We start from the raw sequence: 22,682 nt of genomic DNA, 5'->3' as shown, positions 1-22,682 counted from the left end.
AAGGGCTCTAGAGACGACCCTGGCAATTACAGGCCAGTAAGTTTAATGTCAGTACCGGGCAAATTAGTTGAAACAACAGTGAAGAATAAAATTATCAGACACGAGGAAGAACATAATTTGTTGGGCCAAGTCAACATGGTTTCTGTAAAGTGAAATCATGTCTTACTAAGCTATTAGAGTTCTTTGAAGGGGTCAACAAATATGTGGGCAAGGGGGATGCAGTAGATACAGTATACTTAGATTTTCAGAAAGCCTTTGACAAAGTCCCTCACCAAATAATGTAAATTAGGTTGTCGTGGGATACAAGGGAAGGTCCTTTCATGGATTGAGAACCGGTTAAAAGATAGGAAACTAAGGGCAGGAATAAATGGCACATTTTCATAATGGAGGGGGTAACTAGTGGTGTCCCCCAAGGGTCAGTCCTAGGACCAGTCCTATTCAACTTATTCATAAACGATCTAGAGAAAGGGGTGAACAGTGAGGTGGCAAAGTTTGCAGATGATACTAAACTGTTCAAGATAGTCAGGACCAAAGCAGACTGTGAAGAACTTCAAAAAGATCTCACCAGACTGAGTGATTGGGCAACACAATGGCAAATGAACTTTAACGTGGGTAAGTGTAAAGTAATGCACATTGGAAAAAATAACCCCAACTATACATACAATATAATGGGGGCTAATTTAGCTACAACTAATCAGGAAAGAGAACTGGGAGTTATCATGGATAGTTCTCTGAAAACGGCCACGTAGTGTGCAGAGGCAGTCAAAAAAGCAAATAGGATTCTACGAATTATTTAAAAGGGATAGAAAATAAGACGAAGAATATCTCACTGCCCCTATATAAAATGACGGCATGCCCACATCTTGAATACTACGTACAGATGTGGTCTCCTCACCTCAAAAAAGACAATTAGGCATTAGAAAAGGATCAGAAAAGAGCAACTAAAATGATGAGGGGTTTGGAATGAATCCCCTATGAGGAGAGGCTAAAGAGACTGGGACTTTTCCGTTTAGAAATGAGGAGACTGAGGAGGGATATGATAGAGGTCTATAAAATCACAAGTGGTATGGAGAAGATGAATGAAGAAAAGTTATTCACTTGTTCCCACACTAGAAGAACTAGAGGACACCAAAAGTAATTAATGGGGAGCAGATTTAAAATTAATAAATAAAATTCTTCTTCGCACTGTCAACCTGTGGAACTCCTTTCCGGAGGAGTCTCTGAAGGCTAGGACTATAACACAGTTTAAAGAGAAGCTAGATAAATTCATGGAGGTTAGGTCCATAAAAGGCTATTAGCCAGGGAGGAAGGAATGCTGCCCCAGCCTCTGTTTGCCGAAGGCTGGAGAAGGATGGTAGGAGACAAATTGCTTGATTCTTCTCACCGGTCCACCCCCTCTGGGGCACTTGGTACTGGTCACTGTCAGCAGACAGGCTACTGGGCTGGATGGACCTTTGCTCTGACCTAGTATGGCCATTCTCATGTTCTTCTGTTCTTGTGATTTTATGAAAAAGCTGCAGAAACCTGTGGCCATAACGTTTCCCCCTCTCCAGTGTCTGTGCCGAGTTGCCTCACGTGACGGTCCCCTCCCAGACACATGGGTCCCCAGGAAACTCCCTTTCCTTTGAAGGAATTTAAATGGGGCGATATGGCCCCCACCTGCCATGAGACGTTGGAATTGAAGCTGGCCCGGACACACTGAGATTCTCGTTCAAGGGTCACAGCCGGAGGTTCGTGCCCGGAGGGGTTCCTCTGTCACAGCCATTGAGTTGGGATTTCACTTGACTCCCTGCTCCAACAGCATTTCATCCAGCCCCGTCCTGAGTCTCCCCCAGATCTTCGCAGGGGCAGTCGGACACGGCTCCAGGGACTGTTCAGGAGCCAGGCCCAGAGACAACAGGGGGTAAGTCACCGCCCCTTGGGAGGAGCTGGGACGGGTGCTGGGCATGGGGGACACCTACCGCATGAGAGATTGGTGCGGGAATCCAGGCTGTTCCATGTCTCACTCTGATCCCCACCCCTTCTGTGTCCTCTGAAGCCACCACACTGGGAACTGAGGAAGAAAATGTCCAACGGAAGCACCGTGACCGAGTTCCTGCTCCGGGGGTTCTCTGACGTCCGGGAGCTGCAGGTTTTGCACTTTGTGGTGTTTCTAGTGATGTACCTGGCAGCCATGGTGGGGAACCTTCTCATCATCTCAGCCATCATCCTTAACCATCATCTTCACACCCCCATGTACTTCTTCCTGGGGAACCTGTCTGTCCTTGACCTTGGCTCCATCTCTGTCAGCGTCCCCAAATTCATGTTCAACTCCCTCCTGGACACCAGGTCGATTTCCTACTCTGCTTGTGTCGCCCAAGTCTTTCTCTATGTCGTCTTCACAACAACTGATTTTGCCCTTCTCACTGTTATGGCCTACGATCAACATGTCGCCATCTGCCGGCCGCTGCACTACGAGAGAGTGATGAACAGGAGAGCTTGTATCCATATGGCCATCAGTTCCTGGCTCGCTGCCATTGTCTACTCTGCCCTGCACACCGGGAACACCTTCCAGTTACCCTTCTGCCAATCCGACGTCATTGACCAGTTCTTCTGTGAAATCCCCCAGCTCCTCAAGCTGGCCTGTTCCAGCTCCTACTGTAGTGAAGTTGGTGTTATTGGCTTTGGTGTCTTGTTATTTTTTACCTGCTTTCTCTTCATCATTGTGTCTTACGTCCAGATCTTCAGAGCGGTGCTGAGAATCCCCTCGGAGCAGGACCGGCACAAAGCCTTCTCCACCTGCCTCCCCCACCTCACTGTGGTCTCCTTGTTCCTTTTCACTGTGTCCTTTGCCTACTTGAAGCCCTCCTCCAGCTCTCTGTCAGGACTGGATCTGGCGGTGGGTGTTCTCTACGCCGTGGTGCCTCCCATGCTGAATCCGGTCGTCTACAGCCTGAGGAACAAGGAGCTCAAAGCTGCCCTGAAGAAACTCTTTGTGGGGAGGTTATTCTCCAACAATTGAAACGTCCTTCATTGGTTCTTGACTGTGATTTCCCCCCTGTGTTTCCTTCTTATCAGCTGGTCACCAAATAGCATCCATGAGACTGCAAGATGCAATTGGTTCATGAAGTAGGAAGATCCAGACTAAGCCCATTGAATGAAATCCTTGTTAGTTAGAGAGAGATCACTCCGCTGCGAGTGAGATCAGAGTCTACATGTGTTTCCATAAATCCTTCCACACATCTGTGGATTGTTTTATAAATTTACACTTGCAGACCCTGCATCCTACTCTGAGCGCAAGGCACCGAACCTCAACACCCAAATTACATCCCTAGTGAACCTGACGAAGTCGCCGCCTCTTCTCCTGGTTTTATGTAAAACTGGTGCCTGTGGAATGGGAGGTTTGGGTTGTGTTAGCTGGATGGTTTCTTCTTTTGTTTTCTTTCCGTTTGTTGATTGGTTGGTTGCTTTCCTGATTTGTTCTAGGTGAGTTTACTGGGGGTAGGCATTCAGGAGGTTGGAATATGTCTGATCCAGGAGGGGTATCCATTGATTATTGATTTGGGATGCTGTCTCCTCCATTCTTGACTGGGATTTTTGGGGGGCTGAGAAGTTTTGCTTTTCCCCGTGAGGATGAGTTGGATAGATGTCTGTGTGTGAAGGAGGGACGTTCCTAGTCCCCACTCACACAGTTATGCGATTGTGGAAGGGACTGCTCTATGCTATTTTAGATGTGGGAGGGGAGTTAGAGCCAGGTCTATGAATGAATAAACACAGTGTCATGCCTGTCCAGTGGAAAGATTGTTAGGAAGAGGAAGCTCTGGCGATGTCTCCTTCAGACACATTGAGGTCGGGTAATAAAACCAAGAGTGTGTCCCACCAAACTGTTGTTGTGTGTCACATTTTCTCAGCTGTTGCGCTTGGTTTTCCGTGTGGTGACCAAATTGTAGTGGATATGGGGGAGAACGTCTGGTCACTCAACTTTTCTGTGATGGTAGCCCAGGCTGGTGTGGTAGGGAAGGGCGGTGCCGGAGCGGGGCAATCAGGTGAGTCTGCACAAAGAGAGGGGCAGGGTCATGGTGGGACCTGAGGGCCCAGATGTGGAGTTGCAACCTGGTTAGCCCAACAGTTGGAATTCAGACTTTCACTTGGATGGGTTCGTTTGGATTTGGCAAATGAAGCCTCTCAGGGCATGTCTACACTACCCTCCTAGTTCGAACTAGGAGGGTAATGTAGGCATACCGCACTTGCAAATGAAGCCCGGGATTTGAATTTCCCGGGCTTCATTTGCATAAACTGGGCGCCGCCATTTTTAAATCCCTGCTCGTTCGAACCCCGTGCCGCGCGGCTACACGCGGCACGAACTAGGTAGTTCGGACTAGGCTTCCTAGTCCGAACTACCGTTACTCCTCCTCAGTGCCTGGATCACCGCTACTATCTACTCTGCTATACACACTGGGTACACCTTCCGGTTACCCTTCTGCCACTCCAATGTCATCGACCAGTTCTTCTGTGATATCTCCCAGCTCCTCAAGCTGGCTTGCTCCAGCTCCTACCGCAGTGAAATTGGGGTCATTGTCTTTGGTGTCTTGTTATATTTAACCTGCTTTCTCTTCATCATTGTGTCTTACACCCAGATCTTCAGAGCGGTGCTGAGGATCCCCTCGGAGCAGGGCCGGCACAAAGCCTTCTCCACCTGCCTCCCCCACCTCGCTGTGGTCTCCTTGTTCCTTTGCACTGGATCCTTTGCCTACCTGAAACCCCCCTCCAGCTCTCCTTCAGGCCTGGTGGTGGGTGTTTTCTATGCCATAGCACCTCCCATGCTGAACCCCGTCATCTACAGCCTAAGGAACAAGGAGCTCAAAGCTCCCCTGAAGAAACTCTTCTTGTGGAGATTATTGTCCAAGAATTGAAACGTCCTTCACTGTGATTTCCCCCTCTGTTCAAATAGCATCAATAAGAGCGCAAGGTGCAATCGGTTCATGAAGTAGGAAAATCCAGACTAAGTCCATTGAGTGAAATCCTAGTTATTTAAGGAAGGATCATTCCAGTGTGAATGAGATCAGAGTCTGTGTGTGTTTCCATAAATCCTTCCACACATCTGAGTATCATTTTATAAATTTACACTTGCAGACCCTACATCCTACCTAAGGCTGGCCAGATTGGCAGCTAAAGCGCTTGGTGGGACTGGTTTGTGGCCTGTTTGGGAAGGTCTCTAGTCCGGGATTGTAAGGAGCCCCGAGTTTGAGCAATTTGCCCTGAGGAGATGCCCTCAGCCATGCCCAGACGTGGCCCGGTCTGTCACAGCTTGTGGCCACCCAATGGTACTGGATAAGATGGAGACTGGCTGGTCACTCAACTTCCTTGACTTATTGCTGAGGGAAGAGCTACGGGGACCACCCGTGTCAGGGCCTGTTCAGAAATCCCTGCCGGTGGCCACAGTAGTCGTGGTAGGGAAGGACGGTCCTTGGAGGGGGCAGCCAGGGGACTCCACACCAGGAGAGGGGCCGTTTCACGGGGAGACCTGAGGGCCCAGACGTGCAGTTCTAACCGGGCATCCCCAAGAGTTGGGATTCAGCCTTTCACTTGGAAGGGTGGTTTGGATTTGGCCACAGGGGCTGAGCCACACAAGCATTTCAGTGAGTCTAGATCGTGGAGATGGGAGAGAGGGGGAGAGGGGCTGAATCATAGAATCACAGAATCCCAGGGCTGGCAGAGACCTCAGGAGTCATCAAGTCCAGCCCCCTGCCCAAGGCAGGACCAATCCCAACTCAATCAGCCCAGCCAGGGCTTGGTCAAGCCGGGACTCAATCACCTCTAGGGATGGAGATTCCACCCCCTCCCTAGGGAACCCATCCCAGTGCTTCCCCACTCTCCTAGGGAAAGAGTTTTTCCTCATCCAACCTAGACCTCCCCCACTGCAATGTGAGCCCATTGCTCCTCGTTCTGCCGTCTGCCACCAATGAGAACAGCCTCTCTCCAACCTCTTTCGAACCTCCCTTCTCAGGAAGTTGCAGGCTGCTCTCATATCCCCCCTCACTTGTCTCTTCTACAGACATAGGGTGCATCTACACAGCTATTTCGAGCCGTCCCTTACTCCACGTAGAATGAGGTTCATACGGATGGCAAAATTGCACATCTGCTATTTTTTGAAATAGCAGATGCATTGAGAAGACGTGAGGTAGCTATTTCGGGAAACCATAGGCATCCTGAAATAGCATTGCAGTGTAGACCTTTTTTTTAAACAGCCGCGTTCCTCCCACAAATCCCACTTTCCCCAGTTTGCCTGCTGCTGCACAGCTCTGCTAATGAGGTGGGCGGGACTTTCTTCACACCCATACAAGTGCGCCCCCTAGAGGAAACTCTGCACCCAAGTTTTTCTCTCTAGTTTTCACTCTTGCTGACCCTTATGGCGTACAACCGGTTACATCTGCTGCACAATATTCCGCGAGGAGTAACAGTTAATGCGATCTAAGGAGTTAGTTCGAATTAACTTTCAACTGCTGCATCTAGCCGTGGGCAGTTAGTTTGGACTAAGGGGGATTTAAAAATGGCAGCACCTGGGAACATGTTTAAATCCCAGGCTTCATTTGCAGCTCCGGTTGCCCTCATTTGCTTACCTAGCTCAAACTAACGAGCTAATGTAGACATACCCTGAAAGAAGTGGGCTTGTCTAGTTTGGAAAATAGAAGATTGAGAGGAGACACGATAGCAGTTTTGAAATATCTAAAAGGGTGTTACAAGGAGGAGGGAGAAAATCTTGTTCTTTCTGGCCTCTGACGATAGAGCAAGAAGCAATGGACTTAAACTGTAGCAAGGGAGGTTTAGGTTGGACGCTAGGAAAAAGTTCCTAACTGTGAGGGTGGTGAAACACTGGAATAAATTGCCCAGGGAGGTTGTGGAATCCCCATCTGAGGAGATATTTAGGAGCAGGTTAGATAAATGTCTATCAGGGATGATGAAGACAGTATTTGGTCCTGCCATGAGGGCAGGGGACTGAACTCGTTGACCTCTCAAGGTCCCTTCCAGTCCTAGTGTTCTGTGATTCTATGACATCACCTTGGGTTTTTAACCCCTTTAAATCTAACCCAGGGTATGTCTACACTACAGCACTAATTCGAACTAACTTAATTTGCATGCATAGACACGATGAAAGTTAATTCAAAGTACCGGCTGTTAGTTCGAATTAACTTTGTAGTGTAGGCATACCCTCTGTTCATCCAATTAAATCACCAAGCTGCTTTACAAAACCCTTCAGGGTATGTCTACACTACAGCACTAATTCGAACTAACTAAATTTGAATTACTTAATTCGAACTAAGCTAATTCGAACTAGTGCATCTAGATCTAAAAACTAGTTTGAATTAATGTTTTGCTAATTCAAACTATCATGTCCACACTGAGTGGACAATGAACCGGGGTTAAGGATGGCCGGAAGCAGTGCCGGCAGGGCATCAGCTTAGGACTTAGAGAGTGGAGCTGCTGTCTCAGGCTAGCTGAGGGCTGTGCTTAAAGGGACCCGACCCCCACCCCGGACAGACAGTTCTCAGGGGTTCCCCGCTTGCAAAGCAGTCCTGGCTTGGAGTGCCCTGAGTGCCCACACTTGGCACATCACAGCACTCGGCCATCAGACCGGCTGCACTTGCCGCAGGCTGCCATCCGGGGGCAGATCAATTGGGGGGCTGCAGGAGAGCTTCCATCCCGAGGAGCCTGCAGAGCCACCCCAGTCCTCCCCATTGGGGGCTCGTACCCCATTCCTCCCTCACCTCCTTCCACTTACCCCTCCCTAGCCCCCCTTCCTGATGTACAAAATAAAGGATACGTGTGTTCAAAAATAGAATCTCTCTTTATTGAACAAAACTTGGGGAGACTGGGAAAAGGAGGTGGGAGAGAGGAAGAGAGAGGGTGGGAGAGGGGAGGGCAACTAAAATGATCAGGGGTTTGGAACAGGTCCCATATGAAGGAGGCTAAAGAGACTGGGACTTTTCAGCTTAGAAAAGAGGAGACCGAGGGGGGATATGATAGAGGTCTATAAAAGCAGGAGTGGTGTGGAGAGGGTGCATAAAGAAAAGTTCTTCATTAGTTCCCACAATAGAAGGACTAGAGGACACCAAATGAAATGAATGGACAGCAGGCTTCAAACTAATAACAGAAAGTTCTTCTTCACAAAACAAATAGTCAACCTGTGGAACTCCTTGCTGCAGGAGGCTGTGAAGGCTAGAACTATAGCAGAGTTTAAAGAGAAGTTAGATAAATTCATGGAGGTTGGGTCCATGAAGTGCTATTAGCCAGGGGGTAGAAATGGTGTCCCTGGCCTCTGTTTGTGGAAGGCTGAAGATGGATGGCAGAAGACAAATGGCTTGGTCATTGTCTTCAGTCCATCCCCTCCAGGGTCCCTAGGGTTGGCTGCTGTTGGCAGACAGGCTACTGGGCTAGATGGACCTTTGGTCTGACCAAGTACGGCCATTGTAAGCTCAGGGCTCAGGGTCGGGGGTCTCACTGGACCACCTTGATTTTCATGCAAACCTGCTCCTGGGTGGCCAGGCTGGCAGCTCTCCTGCCCTAGATGGCCACTTTCCTGTGCCTCGTGCGGAGGTCGTGGATGAGGTCCACGATGTCCGCACTAGCCCAGGTGGGCGCCCGCCTCTTGCGGACCCGGGCAGGCTCCCGGGAGCCACCAGCCTGGTCCTGGGAAGAGGCGGAGGGCTTGGTGGCAGCGGGTAGCTGGTTTGTGCTGTGCCAGGTGCAGGGTCTGCTGGCTGGGTGCTGGCAGGCTTGCACCTGGCACGGGCACCGTAGCCAGCCCGTGCCCCTTTAAGGGCTCCGGGGCCGGGAGGGGGGCAGAAGAGTTTCTCTGGTGGTGCCCAGAGTGGCCACCAGGGAAAGCTGGGGAGGGCTAGCCTCCCACTTGTTCGAATTAAGGGGCTACACAGCCCTTAATTCGAACTGCTTCATTCGAACTAGGCTTAGTCCTCGTAGAATGAGGTTTACCTAGTTCGAACTAAGCGCTCCGCTAGTTTGAATTAAGTTCGAACTAGCGGTTTGTATGTGTAGTGCCTATCAAAGTTAATTCGAACTAAAGGCTGTTAGTTAGAATTAACTTTGTAGTGTAGACATACCCTCAGTGAAGTCCTAAACCTCACTTAGGCCTCTGAAAATCGAAGTCAAGGTCACTAGACTTAGCTGCACCCAAGGGGTGACCTTATCTTCTCCTTAGAATCCCAGGGCTAGAAGAGCCCTCAGGAGTCATCGAGTCCAGTCCTCTGCCCAAAGCAGGAGCAGCCCCAACTCAACATCCCAGCCAGGGCTTGGTCAAGCTGGGACAAGGGATGGAGAGTCCTCTCCCTCCCCCACTAAAACGTGAGCCCACTGCTCCTTGTTCTGCCATCTGCTTTCCCTGTGAACAGCCATGCACTGTTCTATTTTCTCGAGCTGGCCTGAGTTTTGCTGATGTCCACAGATTCCCTGTTGGCTTTTTCTCCTACCATCTGTTGCTTCCCTGAAGGGACTGAGCATGGGGGGGAGCCCGGAAGGTGGAGAACTCATTGGCCAGGTCTCATGGCTCCCAACAGTGTTTGGCAGAAAACCAGCTGCCAGGCCCCCCAGAAAATGAGTCACCACCATGAGGTGAGAGGAACAAGTGGAAAATGCCTTTTGCCTGTGGCCGGACAAGGGATTCTTAGGACGGCGGTGAGCAGGGTCAGTAGAAATGGGGCAGGGCCTCTATGGAAGAGAATCTGAAAGTCACCAGTCACCCAAGGGAGGACACCGCAGGGTAGATTCATCACCGGGGTGAAACGTTACCGTAGTAATACAGGTGGAAACGCTCTTCTTCAGGACTCTCTTGTCCGGCATGACCACGGAGATTGCTAGGCCAGAGAGCCCCTGGACTATAGAGCTGGGGCCCATGGGACTGGTCACAGCAGCCCCGAGACACAGAGCAGACACTGGGAGCAGAGCCCCAGTGGTCCTGGGGCAGAGGAGCCATGGTGGTGGGGCTGGCTGTGTTTGGCAGTGGCGAGGGTGCCCTGCCCAGCCTGCTGATGAACCAGGAAGAGCCCAGGGCCCATGCACAGGGGGGCATAATTGACCTCCCCTGCTCTGGCAAACTCCCTCCTTTGCGACTGGTCAGGTCCTGAGCGTGCTAGATGAAGAAGGTCCATCCTGTCGTGAGAAAGGCACTTTACCCAGTACTCATTCACGAGGGCTGAATTATACAGTGGCTGGCTTATAAATCTCAGTCATGAGACGCTGCCGCTAGCAGCTAACATTCAGCTCCCCCTACCCCAAACAATCGCTTTTGGAACCAGCAGGGTGAACCGAATTACAGTGTGGTCTTTGCCATGTCTGGCTTCCTCTGTTCTCATTCCTTGAATCAGATCCTGTATGTTTCCTTGAATGGGAGGCTAGGGCACATGGTCTCCACAATGGGTAGAATTTGCAAAACCTCTGAGGCTTGCTCTACACTACAGGGGAAAGTCGACTTACAATATACAACTCCAGGTATGTTAATTGCATAACTGGAGTCGAAGTATCTTAAATCGCATTTTTGCACTGTCCACACAGTGGGAGGTCGACGGGGGAAAACACTCCCGTCCACTTCCGTTACTCCTCGTGAGGAGCAGGACTACTGATGTCAACAGAAGTGCCCTTTCAGTTCATGTTTGTGGGTCTTCACTAGACCCGCTATATTGAATACTAGAAGATCGACTTCCAGAGGGTCGGTCTTCTCCATAGTGTAGACAAGACCTTGAGCGACTCAGTTCAAAAGTGAACTAGGGCCTTGGAAATCTATGCTTCACTGCAAGTCCATGGGATTTCTGTTGCTAAGACATTTAGGCACTTCGATAATTTTACCCAATGTGCTTCCAAAGAACAGATCTTGGTATTTCACAAACACGGAATTGAGTAATATTTTCTCCACGCCTGTTTTTTTAACGTAACAATGTCATCTTGTTGCTGTTAGAAAGAGAAGCTTTAACAAAAATCAATTATAACACTTGTTGATTATTTGTTGATACCTAAGAATCCATTCGGTGACTCCTCAAACTTTCTAATCGTCACAAAAAGAGCACAGAGTAAGAAAATACAGTGTTCCCAGATCTAAAATGAGAGGGCATTTAGGAATCCAGGATACAAAGGGAAGACCAACTATTGTAACAAGCCCCCTATAGGAATCCCAAACCAGAACTCTACAAAATGTGTTTTCCCAACACTGCTAGAGCAGAAAAACAGATGAAATACGTAACCAGAATCCAGAACTTGGCTGTGTGGGGCACAGAGCACATGACAGTTATGTTTGCCATCAGGGCAGTAGCCGATAAGAACCGTGATATTTAATGGGAAAGTAGCCACCCCAAACTTAGTGTGCCCTCACATTCCCCATGACCTACAGATCGCCGTTGCTATTTCAGCCAGACCGGTCATGACTTCTGAATTCCCATGAGCACCATGAATCCATGGAGGATCTTTCTCAGTGCTTCCGTGACCTCTTTGTTTCTCAGGCTGTAGATGAGTGGATTGGCCAGGGGAGTGAGGACTGTGTAGCAGAGAGAGAGAACTTTATTGAGGTCCTTCAGCATGTGGTCCTCCGGTAAAATATAGACAACAGTGAGGGTCGAATAGAAAATGGTCACCACAATGAGGTGGGAGGAGCAGGTGGAAAAGGCCCTTTTCCTCCCGGTGTATGAAGGGATTTTCAGGATGGTAGTGATGATACAAATGTAGGACATCAGGATCAGTAGAAATGGGAAAGGAACAACGATGGACGTGATTATGATACTCAGCCGTGTGATCAGGCTGGAGTCATCACAAGAACGTTGGATCAGTGGGTTGAAATCTCAGAAGAAATGATCGATTTCTTTGTGGCCACAGAATGCTGATTGGGACATCCAGCTGAAAGTCAAGGTACTCGCCACAAATGCCAATATCCACGACCAGGCTGCGAACCGGAGGCAGAACCTGCTGGTCATCAGTGCTGCATAACGCAGAGGTTTACAAATCGCTAGATACCGGTCGAAAGACATGGCTGCTAAGAGGTAGCACTCTGTACAGACCAAGAACCCAACACAATAAAACTGCACCATGCAGCCGGGGACGGAAACAGTCCCGTCCCCCGTCAGGAGACTGGCCAGCAGCCGGGGCAGGATGGCGGAGCTGTAGCAGGTCTCCAAGCAGGACAAGTTCCCCAGGAAGAAGTACATGGGGGTGTGGAGGCGCCGATCTGCCACCACTAACACCATGAGGAGGATGTTCCCAACCATGGTCACCATGTAGATCACTAGAAACACCAGGAAGAGAAGTGTTTGCAGTTCAGGATCATTCCCAAATCCCAAGAGGATGAATTCACCGATGACTGTTCGATTGGCCACTTCTGCTTTCTGCCTGAGGGTCTTCTAGGTAAACAGAGAAATGCAAAATGTCGCAGGCAGACTCGCAAAGGCAGAAGTGGGAAGCCCCGATGCAAGCCAGTGACTAAGAGCTGATTTCCCCAAGCCGCAAGGGCTTAAAACTGCAGGCAGGTGCCAAAGGCAGTTACGACCGTTATCGAAATTGGTTAGGTTTGGGTGCCGAGGTGCCCTTGAAAACCTCACAAGGTGCCTAAAGACACATGGCCCTACATGCTTGGCTGGATAAGGACATTAGCTAATTGATACAGATAGCGGCTTCTCATTGTCTGCTCACCAGTGGGAAGTTTGGTACACCTGGCGGGAAGATGACGTCTGAGCAGCTAATGGGCGGAGGCAGAACTGTGAATGATGTGAGGAGGAAACACAGTTCCATAGAGGTTAGGGATTTTTAGTTAATACAGCATATCGGGGTGAATTTCCAGGAGATCTAGAGAAGTGATTATTCCCCTTTATTCAGCTCTGGTGAGACATCTGGAGTGAATGATGTGAGGAGGAAACACGGTTCCATAAAGGTTAGAGATTTTTAGTTAATAACTGCATATCGGCAAACCAGTTCTGGATTCCTCGCCCCCCCACTATAGAAAGGATGTGGTCACAATGGACAGAGTCCAGTGGAGAGCAACCTGAATGATTAGGGGGCTGGATCACATGACCTACGAGAAGAGGCTGAGGGATTTGGGCTTATGTAGTCTGCAGAAGAGAAGAGTGAGGGGGATTTGAGAGCAGACTTCAGCTTCCTGAAGGGAGGTTCCAGAGAGGCTGGAGAGAGGCTGTTCTCAGTGGTTACAGATGCAGAACGAGGAGCAATGGTCTCAAGTTGCAGTGTGGGTGGTCTAGGTTGGATATTAGGAAAAGCACAGGGATGGGTTCCCTAGGGAGGGGTGGAATCTCCTACAGGTGTTTAAGTGCTGGCTTGACCAAGCCCTGGCTGGGATGATTGAGTTGGGTTGGTCCAGCCTTGGGCACGGGGCTGGACTCGATGACTCCTGAGGTCTCTTCCAACTCTATGATTCTATGAGTCTACTCTTAATCCTAACCCTTTCCTAGATGCGCTGGGAACCTAAAAACCACTCCATGGGGGTCATTGATCAGTAACAAACTCGCTCCACCTAGCAAACTGCTTTGGTTGTATTTATCTACAAATGACAGCAGAAGAAGTCTCCATTGCAAGCGTTTGTCATGAGCATGCCAAGCCATGGTGGATGTTTCAAGGCTAATGGGCTGATGGTATCGGGAAGCCACACTGGGTTCAGAACAGGGGAGTGACAAAATGTTGAACAGCTCGCTGTGTCTGGAGAACCTTCACAGCTTCCTCATAGGAGGCAAACAGCCCCTTTCCCCAGAAAATGTTTCTCATTTCCTTTGATAAAATGTTGGGGGAGACTTTTCAGTCCTTCCTACCTTCAGTCGTAACTGTGAAGCCCTGAGTCCCATGTTCACGTGAAAGCAGCGAGTGTTCTGATGGCGGCCGGCTGTGGGAATTGTGAGCCAGGATCCAGCCTCCCTCCACTGTCTTTTGTTATTGTCAGGCTGGTTGGATCTGTCTACACCACATTCCAGAAAACCTACTTTGCCCTTTCTCTGGGTTCCTGTCAATGCGGTAGGAGAAATAACCCCCTTGGTTCATGTTGATGTATGACTCCTCACAGGGACTGCTCACGACAATTATTCTAAATGACTGTCGTAGGGGAATTGATTGCATTCTGCAATTAACAGAGCAGGTCTCAAGGCTGAAGAATACAGCTTTCATAGATCATAGAATACTAGATTGGGAAGGGACCTTGAGAGGTCATCGAGTCCAGTCCTCTGCCCTCACAACAGGACTAAGCACCATATAGACCAGGGATGGACAATGCAATGGCGGTGGTTCACTAGGGTTAGCAGCTGGTGTTCGCTGTCACCATATTTACCAGCACCTTCACTGGTACGGACAATCGCAGCTCCCATTAGCCAGAATGGAGAAGTGCAGCCAATGGAAGCTCTCATTCTCCATACCTGTGGAGGTACAGGTAAATACGGTGGTGTGGAGACCCACCAGGAGTTAACCCCAGCTCTCATCTATACCATCCCTTTCTTTCTACCATGGCTGTCTTCCTTTCCTAAGTATTTCTCCCAGTGATAACTGCAGCAAAATCCCATCCTCAATGTCAAGAACTGGTCTCACTCAACTAGTCGAAATCTGAGCTGAGTTTTCAGTGTAGTTGTGGGGTACATCTACACTGCAGGCTTATTTCAGAAAAAGCTGTTCCGGGAGACATCTTCTAGAATAGCTTATTTCAAAATAGAGCGTCCATACTGCAGGGAAGCCTCAAACTTAGTCCAAGGTCGGCTCCACTAATGTGGAGGCACAACCTCCATTTCGAGCCTCAGGAGACACTGCAGAGGGGTAAATTAGAATGGCCTTAGGGAGGGGCTATTTTGACATAGCAGCAGTGGAGTGTCCACAAACACCTTCCGAAAGATTGGAGAAGCCCTCAGTTATTTTAAATATTAACAGAGCTTTACCTGTCTCCTAGAACAAGAGGGGACCTTGAGCGGTCATCAAGTACCATCCCTAACAGCTTTGCCCCACCGCAGGACCAAGTACCATCCCTGACAGCTTTGCCCCAGATCAGCCTCCTCAAACATTGAACTCACAACCCTGGATTTAGCAGGCCAATGCTATCCCTCCCCCATTTTCCTCTGGGGCCAGAGGTGAGTCCCTTATCCACTGTACCAGCTCCCTAACCTCCCAGGACCCCCTTAGCTGTCCTGCATCCCAAGGGTGCCAGGGCAGGGCTTGAAGCCTCAACATGTGGCTCCCAAGGCAGGTACCTGATTCACTGCAGGAGCTGCACAACCTCCCTACACTCTGTGCTCCCCTTATCCATCCCAAGGGTGTCAGGTCAGTCAAGGAACCCACAACCAGTGTCTTCAGAGGCAGATACCTTATCCTCTGTTCCACTGGAGAAGGTCTCCAGCATCACTACCTTCCAAGACCCCCTTATCCATCCTGTGTCCCAATGGGACCCAGTCCAGGTTGGTCAAACGCAGGGCTCACCCCGTCAACCCATGGGTCCAAAGGCAAGTACTTTATCCACTGTGCCACTAAAAGAGCCCCTCATTTTTATTTTTATTTTGATCTTGATCTTGATCTTGATTTTCTTTCAAAATAACGCAATAACTGTGTGAACACTACTACTGTTTTTCCAGAATAACTGCCGTTATTCTGGAATAATACCACAGTGTAGACACACCGCTAAGGTAATTAGGCACTCCATCTCTATAGATTTGCTGTGCAACTAAAGTCTCTATAGGCTTCCTGGAAAACCCAAGCCTACATCGATAGCAGCGCAGGCTTTTCCAAGAGAAGGACAAAAGTGAAATGACAGTTTGTGCTCTGATAGTTTAAGGGTTTCTGGTGAAAGGAATCTGAGAGCCTCCTCTAGTGACAATCGTGACCAATGGCAAACAAATATAAATTCTGGTAGAAGAAGTAGAAGCCACAGTGATTCCTTGAATGTTTGTTTTATGAGGTCCAAGCCCCGCTCAATCCAAACCTATCTTACCATGCTCAAATCTTATCTCCTCACCCTAAAAATTCTTCAAGGACACTTACTCTTTAAGTTAACGTATTACGCCACATATTCCAACATCTTAATATTGATTATCTCACTTCCCGAAGTCGTTATTTTTGGCCCCACTTGTGATGTCCACATTCTGTGGTTACTGTATAACCTACACATCTGCAATACGTCTATACCGCAGGGGTTTTCTGGGATACTGAAGGTACCCCGAAAAAACTCCACCACGTCCAAGGAACAGGTTTGCTCTTCTGCTATTCTTTGTGGAAGTGCAAGCACGCTCTTTCGAAAGCCCTGCCTTCCTCATTCCACGAGGAAGAAGGGATTTTCCAAAAGGAGGGATTTTCTGAAATTTGGTGCAGTGTCTCCAAATTTCAGCCCCATCTCCCTGCCTGGAGGGAAATACCTCCTAACCAATAACCAGGCCGTGGCTTTCTCCATCCCTGTGGGGCTGCCCTGAATTGCTCCCTCTATGACCGAGAGCAGAGCTCTGACAAACACATTCAGCTTCATCACCAGCGTGGACAATCCACCATGACTCTCTCTTCTGAGGCTGCCAATAACAGCCAGCGTAGTGCCCATGGGAACGGGGGCGTCCCCTCTGGCCTGGCCTGGACCCTACCAAAGGTCATCCCCAATCAGGCATCGTTCTGGACCCCCAGGTATGTGGCTCTGGACTGGAGCTGATGCCCCCAGGGGCAGGTTCCATGGGAGGCACTCATGAATGGGGCCACCTGACCCACCCAAGGCATGACATGGGCCACCCATCAAGTTCCCCATCCTGGCAATTCCAAACACGTTGGGTGTGTCTACACTGGGCCACTTATTCCGGAAAATCAGCCGCTTTTCCGGAATAAGCCGCGAGCTGTCTACACTGGCCCTTGAATTTCCGGAAAAGCAACGATGCTCTACTGTACAAAATCAGCCGCTATTCCGGAAACCGTACGATGCTCCCGCTCGGGCATAAGTCCTTTTTCCGGAAAAGCTTTTCCGGAAAAGGGCCAGTGTAGACAGCTTTTCCGGAAAAGCAGAAGAAACGTAAAAAAGCGGTTTGGACGGCGGGAGACCCCATAGAAGCCATGGACTTCCGCATTACCCGAGGGCTTAAAGAGCACGCACACTACTGGCCGCACGTGGCAGGAGGCCCTCAGAGACCTCCCTTCCCAGCTCTGCGACGTGGCAAGTGTGCTGCCCAGCCACCTCAGCGGAGGCATGGCAGCTCGAGGTGGTCAGCCACCGTCACCCGGGGCAGAGGAGGAAGCCCCCAGGGGCCGGAAGCGCAGGGCCCCATCCTGGACCCCCAGGGAGCTGGAGGCCCTCCTGGACCTGTGCGAGGAGGAGGAGGAGGGTCTCCATGACCTCCAGTCCCGCCGCCGGAATGCAGACCTGTACACCCGGCTGGCCCGGAACCTCGCCCAGCAAGGGCACCCCAGCCGCAACTGCGAGCAGGTCCGCTCGAAGGTCAAGGAGTTGCGGCTGGGGTACGTGCGGGCCACGGAGGGGAGGGGAGCAGGGCCTGATGCCTGCCCCTATTTTGAGCGGCTGAACTCATTTTTGGGCGAGCCAGCCCCGCAAGGCCCAGCTGTCCCCGTTGACACCTGCCAGCACCCCCCGATCATTCGTCCCACCGAACCGGAGGAGGAAGATGAGAGCGGCGGCGCTTCGGGAGAGGAGGCCAGCGTTGCCACCCAGCAGGCCCCCTCCAGCAGCTCCTCTGTGGCCGGGGAGGAACCCACTGGTGAGTCTTTGCAGGTTACACTCCCCAAAGGGCGGGGGGCGGAGGGCGGGGGGAGCGAGACCCAAGTGTCCGGAGGGGGGAAGGGGAGAGCATGTCACTCAGGCCACGTGAGCTGCACGCTACATAGCATGCGGCAGTTAGCAGCACGTGCAACCACGTGCAGCCTGGTGACTGAGCGGCAGGTGGCCGTGGCAGGCAGCTGCGGGCACGGCTGGGACCGTGCTTCTCACACACATTTCAGCGGGATCAGGGGGAAGGGTGGATGCCGGCTGGAACCGGCCAGGGCCCGAGGGACTCAGCCCAGAGCCTGCTGCTCCACCAAGGGGTGCAGCACAGGGAATGGCACACTGTCCCAGGCCTGGCTGTGAGGCACAGCCAGCTGCTCCTGGGATAAGTGCAGCGTCACAGTCCTGTGACCGTGGACCGCCACCGAGCCGCTCACCTGCTCCCAGTGCCTTGGCAGGTTCCCCGAGGGAAGTCCCCACTGCGGCCACACCTGTCCCTGGGCTACCAGGCTTGCGGGAGGGATAGTGGGAGGGAGATGGGCCCCTGAGTTTTGCTGCAAGGATGGGACATCCCCCCACCCAGTCACCCTTTCTGGTTCTGACCAGGAGATATCGCACGCAATGGGATCTGAGAGCCCAGACCGCCACTGACAGGTGTGCTCCCAGGCACTGCGTGGGGATGCATCTCGCTCCCTGTCAAACACCACTGATTAGCCCTAAGCTTTTCACAGTGTCCACCGGCAGGGAGTTCCACAGGTAAACGCAGCACAAGCACCCTCCTGCCCTGCACGGAGCCAGGATACAGACCGGTGCTTACAATACTGCAGGGAGGACCCTACTCCCAGGGGTGGTCCTTCTTGCCAACATACAACACCCCCCGGGAGCAGGAGGGGAACTGAGTGGGCCCAAGCCACAACTGTGCGGTCACCTGGGGCTCTGGGGTGGAGGGCATGGAGGTGTGGGGACAGTGGATGGCCTGCCTGACTGACCCGTCCTTTCTTCTCTTCCCTGCAGCGGGACCCAGCACCAGACCCGCGACTCCAGCAGCAGCGGCACCCCCAGCTGCCCAAGCCCGGAGGACCAGGCTCCGACACCGGGACCAGCTGCTTCGGCGTCATGTCACCACGGTGGAGGGGATCCAGACCTCCATTGCGGAGCGTGTGCAGGGGGACCAGGACTGGTGGCAGGAGGGATGGGCTGCGTTCCTGGAGGAATGCCGCGAGATGCGTGCCACAATGGGCACCCTGACGGCACATTTAATACATGCCATCCACTATGGCATGGCCGGACCGCATGCCCCCGCCATCCCTCCGGGAGCACAGCCCATGCCCCCTCCTATCCCTGCTCCTCTCCCTGCTCCTGCTCATGCTCCTGCCCCTGACCGTGCTCCTGCTCCTGACCCTGCTCCTGCTCCTGCTCCTGACCCTGCTCATGCTCCTGACCCTGACCCTGACCGTGCTCATGCTCCTGACCCTGCTCATGCTCCTGCTCCTGACCCTGACCCTGACCGTGCTCATGCTCCTGACCCTGACCCTGACCGTGCTCATGCTCCTGACCCTGCTCATGCTCCTGCTCCTGACCCTGACCCTGACCGTGCTCATGCTCCTGACCCTGACCGTGCTCATGCTCCTGACCCTGACCCTGACCCTGCTCATGCTCCTGACCCTGACCCTGCTCATGCTCCTGCTCCTGCTCCTGACCCTGAAGACCGTGCTCCTACTCGTGCTCCTACTCGTGCTTCTACTCGTGCTCCTACTCGTGGGCACCTCAGCGTGCAGGCTGCCCCAATGTGGTCTGCCCAGCGTGGGCAGGTCCGCCCCCAGAGGGGCGCTCGCAGGGGCCACCCGTCCCAGTAACTGCCCCTCCCTCCTTCTCCCAGTTAAAGGTCCCCCCCCTCCTTCTCCCAGTTAAAGGTCCCCCCCGTCCTTCTCGCAGTTAAAGGTCCCCCCCCCCCCCTCCTTTGTAAATAAAAAGTTCTGTTTTCATTTCAATCTTGTGTGGTTATTGTGTTCCTCTAGTAACTGTACAGAAATTATGTGAGATGCCAATTAGCCACTTCAATTTAAGAGGGTTACAACTGTGGACAACAAATTCATGACTCTATCACCGGGGGGGGGGGGCTTTTTCAGTGGTCATTGGTTCGCGGCGCATAAAGAAATACTGAGACTTTTCAGTAAAGATGTAAACCAGAAACTATATTTACATAGCAACAAACAAGCAGAAAAAAATGGTTACAATATGCAGTACAGTACACATTCAAAAACATAAGTTAGGCGCAGGGAGGACGATTGTGGTGTTGCTGGCCACCTCGATCCTTTGGGCCTTCCGGGCCTCAGGAGAGGAACAGCCAGGAGATCCCTCGACGGATGACTGTGGTGTTCCTGGCCATGTCAGTCCTTTGGGCCTTCAGGGCCTCAGGAGAGGAACAGCCAGGAGATCCACTGAAGATGGCACTGATGTAAGCCTTCCACACAAGTCCCAAATCCTGTTGGCTGTTCCTCAGGACGGCGATGGTGGCCTAAACCCTAGCCTAACTTAAAAGAAAAACCCTAACTACACCCGACGCACCCGACGAACAGACTCGATGACGGCCGCGATGTGCTGTGACCCGACGCTTTACTATACTATTGGGGGGGGGGAGGTAAGGGGAGGAGGTGGGGAAGGGTAGGAGCTGGGACGGAGTACTCTGGGGTGACCCAAGCGACCCTGCTACGGGGCTTGGGCAAACATGTCCACCAGGGCCTCTCTAATGCGCACCGCCTCCTGGCGCGCCTGGTGGATGGCAGCTGTGGCGGGCTGGTCCAAGGTCTGTGCCTTAGCTGCCACCCATGCAGGGAGGAAGGCCTCCCCACTGCGCTCCACAATATTGTGGAGCACGCAGCACGCGGCCAGCACTTCCGTTGCATTCTGCTCACCCATGTCGAGACGGGTGAGCAAACAACGGAAGCGGGCTTTTAACCGTCCAAACGCCAGCTCCACTGGGTTTCGGGCCCGGTTGAGGCGGTCGTTGAACCGGGCCCGGTTCTGGTCCGGCTGCCCCATGTAGGGCCGCATGAGCCAGGGCATCAGGGGGTAGGCCGCATCCCCGACGATGCAGATGGGCATCGGCACATTCCCGACAGTCAAGTCCCGCCGGGGGAAGTAGGTGCCCGCCTCCAACCTCTGAAATAGTCCTGAGTTCCGGAGGATGCGGGCGTCGTGTGCCCGGCCGGATCAGCCGCCGTAGATGTCCAGGAAGCGACCCCGGTGATCCACGAGGGCTTGCAGGACGATGGAGCAGTACCCCTTTCTGTTCATAAAGTGGGCTGCTCGATGCTCCGGGGCCCGGATGGCGATGTGGGTGGCGTCCAGGGCTCCCCCGCAGTTGGGGAACCCGAGAGCAGCGAAGCCGGCCATGGTCTCATCGACGTCGCGCAGGCGGATGATTCTTGGCAGCAGGACGTCGTTGATGGCGTGGACGACCTGCAGAAGGGTGCAGAGAAACACAAGGGAACACATTACATACAGCCAGGGGTGAGTGTGCGCTCCCTTGGGTCCCCCCCTTGATTCCCTCTGTACACACACACACACACACACACACACACACACACACACACACCCAGGGCCCCCCTCGCCCCACGCCCCCCCCCCACCAGTGGGCCGGTGCAAGGGAGGGACGGTCGAAACCCCTGAGCGACCCAGCCTGGAGTCTTGGGTGTCCCTGGGCCTGGAGTGGAGCACCCTCCCCCCATCTCACTCCCCCTGGGACTTACCTGGATGACGATAACGCCAACGGTGGATCTTCCCACCCCGAACTGGTGTGCCACCGAGCGGTAGCTGTCCGGTGTGGCCAGCTTCCACAGCGCGATGGCAACCCTCTTGTTGACGGGGATGGGTGCCCGCAGCCGGGTGGCGGTTCTCTGCAGTGCGGGGGTCAGCCAGGTGCACAGCATCAAGAAGGTCTGCTTTCTCATTCGGAAATTCCGGACCCACTGGTAGTCGTCCCATCGTCCGAGGACCACACGGTCCCACCAGTCGGTGCTCGTTTCCAAAGTCCAAATGGGCCGGTCTATCGTCGGGTGCTGATGCCACGCGGTTGCCAGGACCTCCCTGGTGAGGGAGTCCAAGGCAATCTCTGCCTCCTGGTACATGAACACCAGGGCACCAGCCTGCAGCACGAGCTCCAGGCACCTGTACAGGTCTAACAGGGGCCCGAGCAGGTACATGGCCACCCACGGCTCCATAGCAGACAGTGCAGAGCAGAAAAAATAAAATGCCAGGAAAAGCTGCTGGGGGGCCAAAGGGTGGTGTCCCCAAAACTCACAGGGCAACCACCGACCCTGTGAAGGGTGCCAGTCTCTGGCAGAGGTCACAAGGCATGGGAGCACGAGACCAACGGCTGCCCGGCGAGACCCCTTTAACCACGCGTCTGGACGGAGCTCCGGCCCCGCCCCCGGAAAGGTCTGGTGGCCTTTGCCCTTTTCAAAATGGTTCCGGGCTTTTTGCTTTTCCGGAAAAGCGCACCGCCAATGTAGACGCGCTTTTCCGGAAAAGCGCATCGTTATCGCGGAAACTCCGTGGCCAATGTAGACGCTCCTTTTCCGGAAAAGCTGAAAACGGAATGTATTCCGTTTTAAGCATTTCCGGAAATTCATGCCAGTGTAGACGTAGCCATAATGAAAGAGGAGAGGAATCCCCAACCCCACTGCCCAAGAACCTCCCACCCTACCATCTCCCACCAGGAGACGTCCGTACCTGCAGGGGAGACGTTAGAGTGAGGCTGGAAGAGAAGAGAAGAGAAGAGAAGAGAAGAGAAGAGAAGAGAAGAGAAGAGAAGAGAAGAGAAGAGAAGAGAAGAGAAGAGAAGAGAAGAGAAGAGAAGAGAAGAGAAGAGAACCACTCTTGAGTTACACTGATCCACACCCATTGGGAGCTGGCCACATTGGCTCTAATCACATCACAGCCCATTGGCCCCAGCACTTGGAAGAGGGGAAAGTGATAAGGAATA

The 22,682-nt window shown here is 52.3% G+C and overlaps 2 protein-coding genes and 1 pseudogene across 2 annotated transcripts; 1 reads left to right on the top strand and 2 right to left on the bottom strand.

Annotated features, from left to right (window-relative positions):
- Nucleotides 1–2,065: 2,065 nt before the first annotated feature.
- On the top strand, nucleotides 2,066–4,892 carry LOC102449663 (olfactory receptor 14C36-like). The gene is made up of 2 exons (XM_075912278.2): nucleotides 2,066–2,982; nucleotides 4,397–4,892. The coding sequence occupies exons 1-2, from the start codon at nucleotides 2,066–2,068 to the stop codon at nucleotides 4,890–4,892; spliced, it is 1,413 nt and encodes a 470-aa protein (XP_075768393.2).
- A 6,510-nt stretch (nucleotides 4,893–11,402) lies between these two features.
- LOC102449612 (olfactory receptor 10A4-like) lies at nucleotides 11,403–14,941 on the bottom strand (annotated as a pseudogene).
- Nucleotides 14,942–20,130: 5,189 nt separating this feature from the next.
- On the bottom strand, nucleotides 20,131–22,335 carry LOC149521240 (uncharacterized). The gene is made up of 2 exons (XM_089774473.1): nucleotides 21,448–22,335; nucleotides 20,131–21,157 (listed from the first exon to the last, which is right to left on the bottom strand). The coding sequence occupies exons 1-2, from the start codon at nucleotides 22,327–22,329 to the stop codon at nucleotides 20,909–20,911; spliced, it is 1,131 nt and encodes a 376-aa protein (XP_089630599.1). The 5' UTR covers nucleotides 22,330–22,335; the 3' UTR covers nucleotides 20,131–20,908.
- Nucleotides 22,336–22,682: the final 347 nt, after the last annotated feature.

This window comes from Pelodiscus sinensis, chromosome 30 (assembly GCF_052426305.1).
Source record: "Pelodiscus sinensis isolate ZL-2025 chromosome 30, ASM5242630v1, whole genome shotgun sequence".
NCBI lineage: Eukaryota > Metazoa > Chordata > Testudines > Trionychidae > Pelodiscus > Pelodiscus sinensis.
This window is presented reverse-complemented; position numbering and strand designations above follow the sequence as displayed.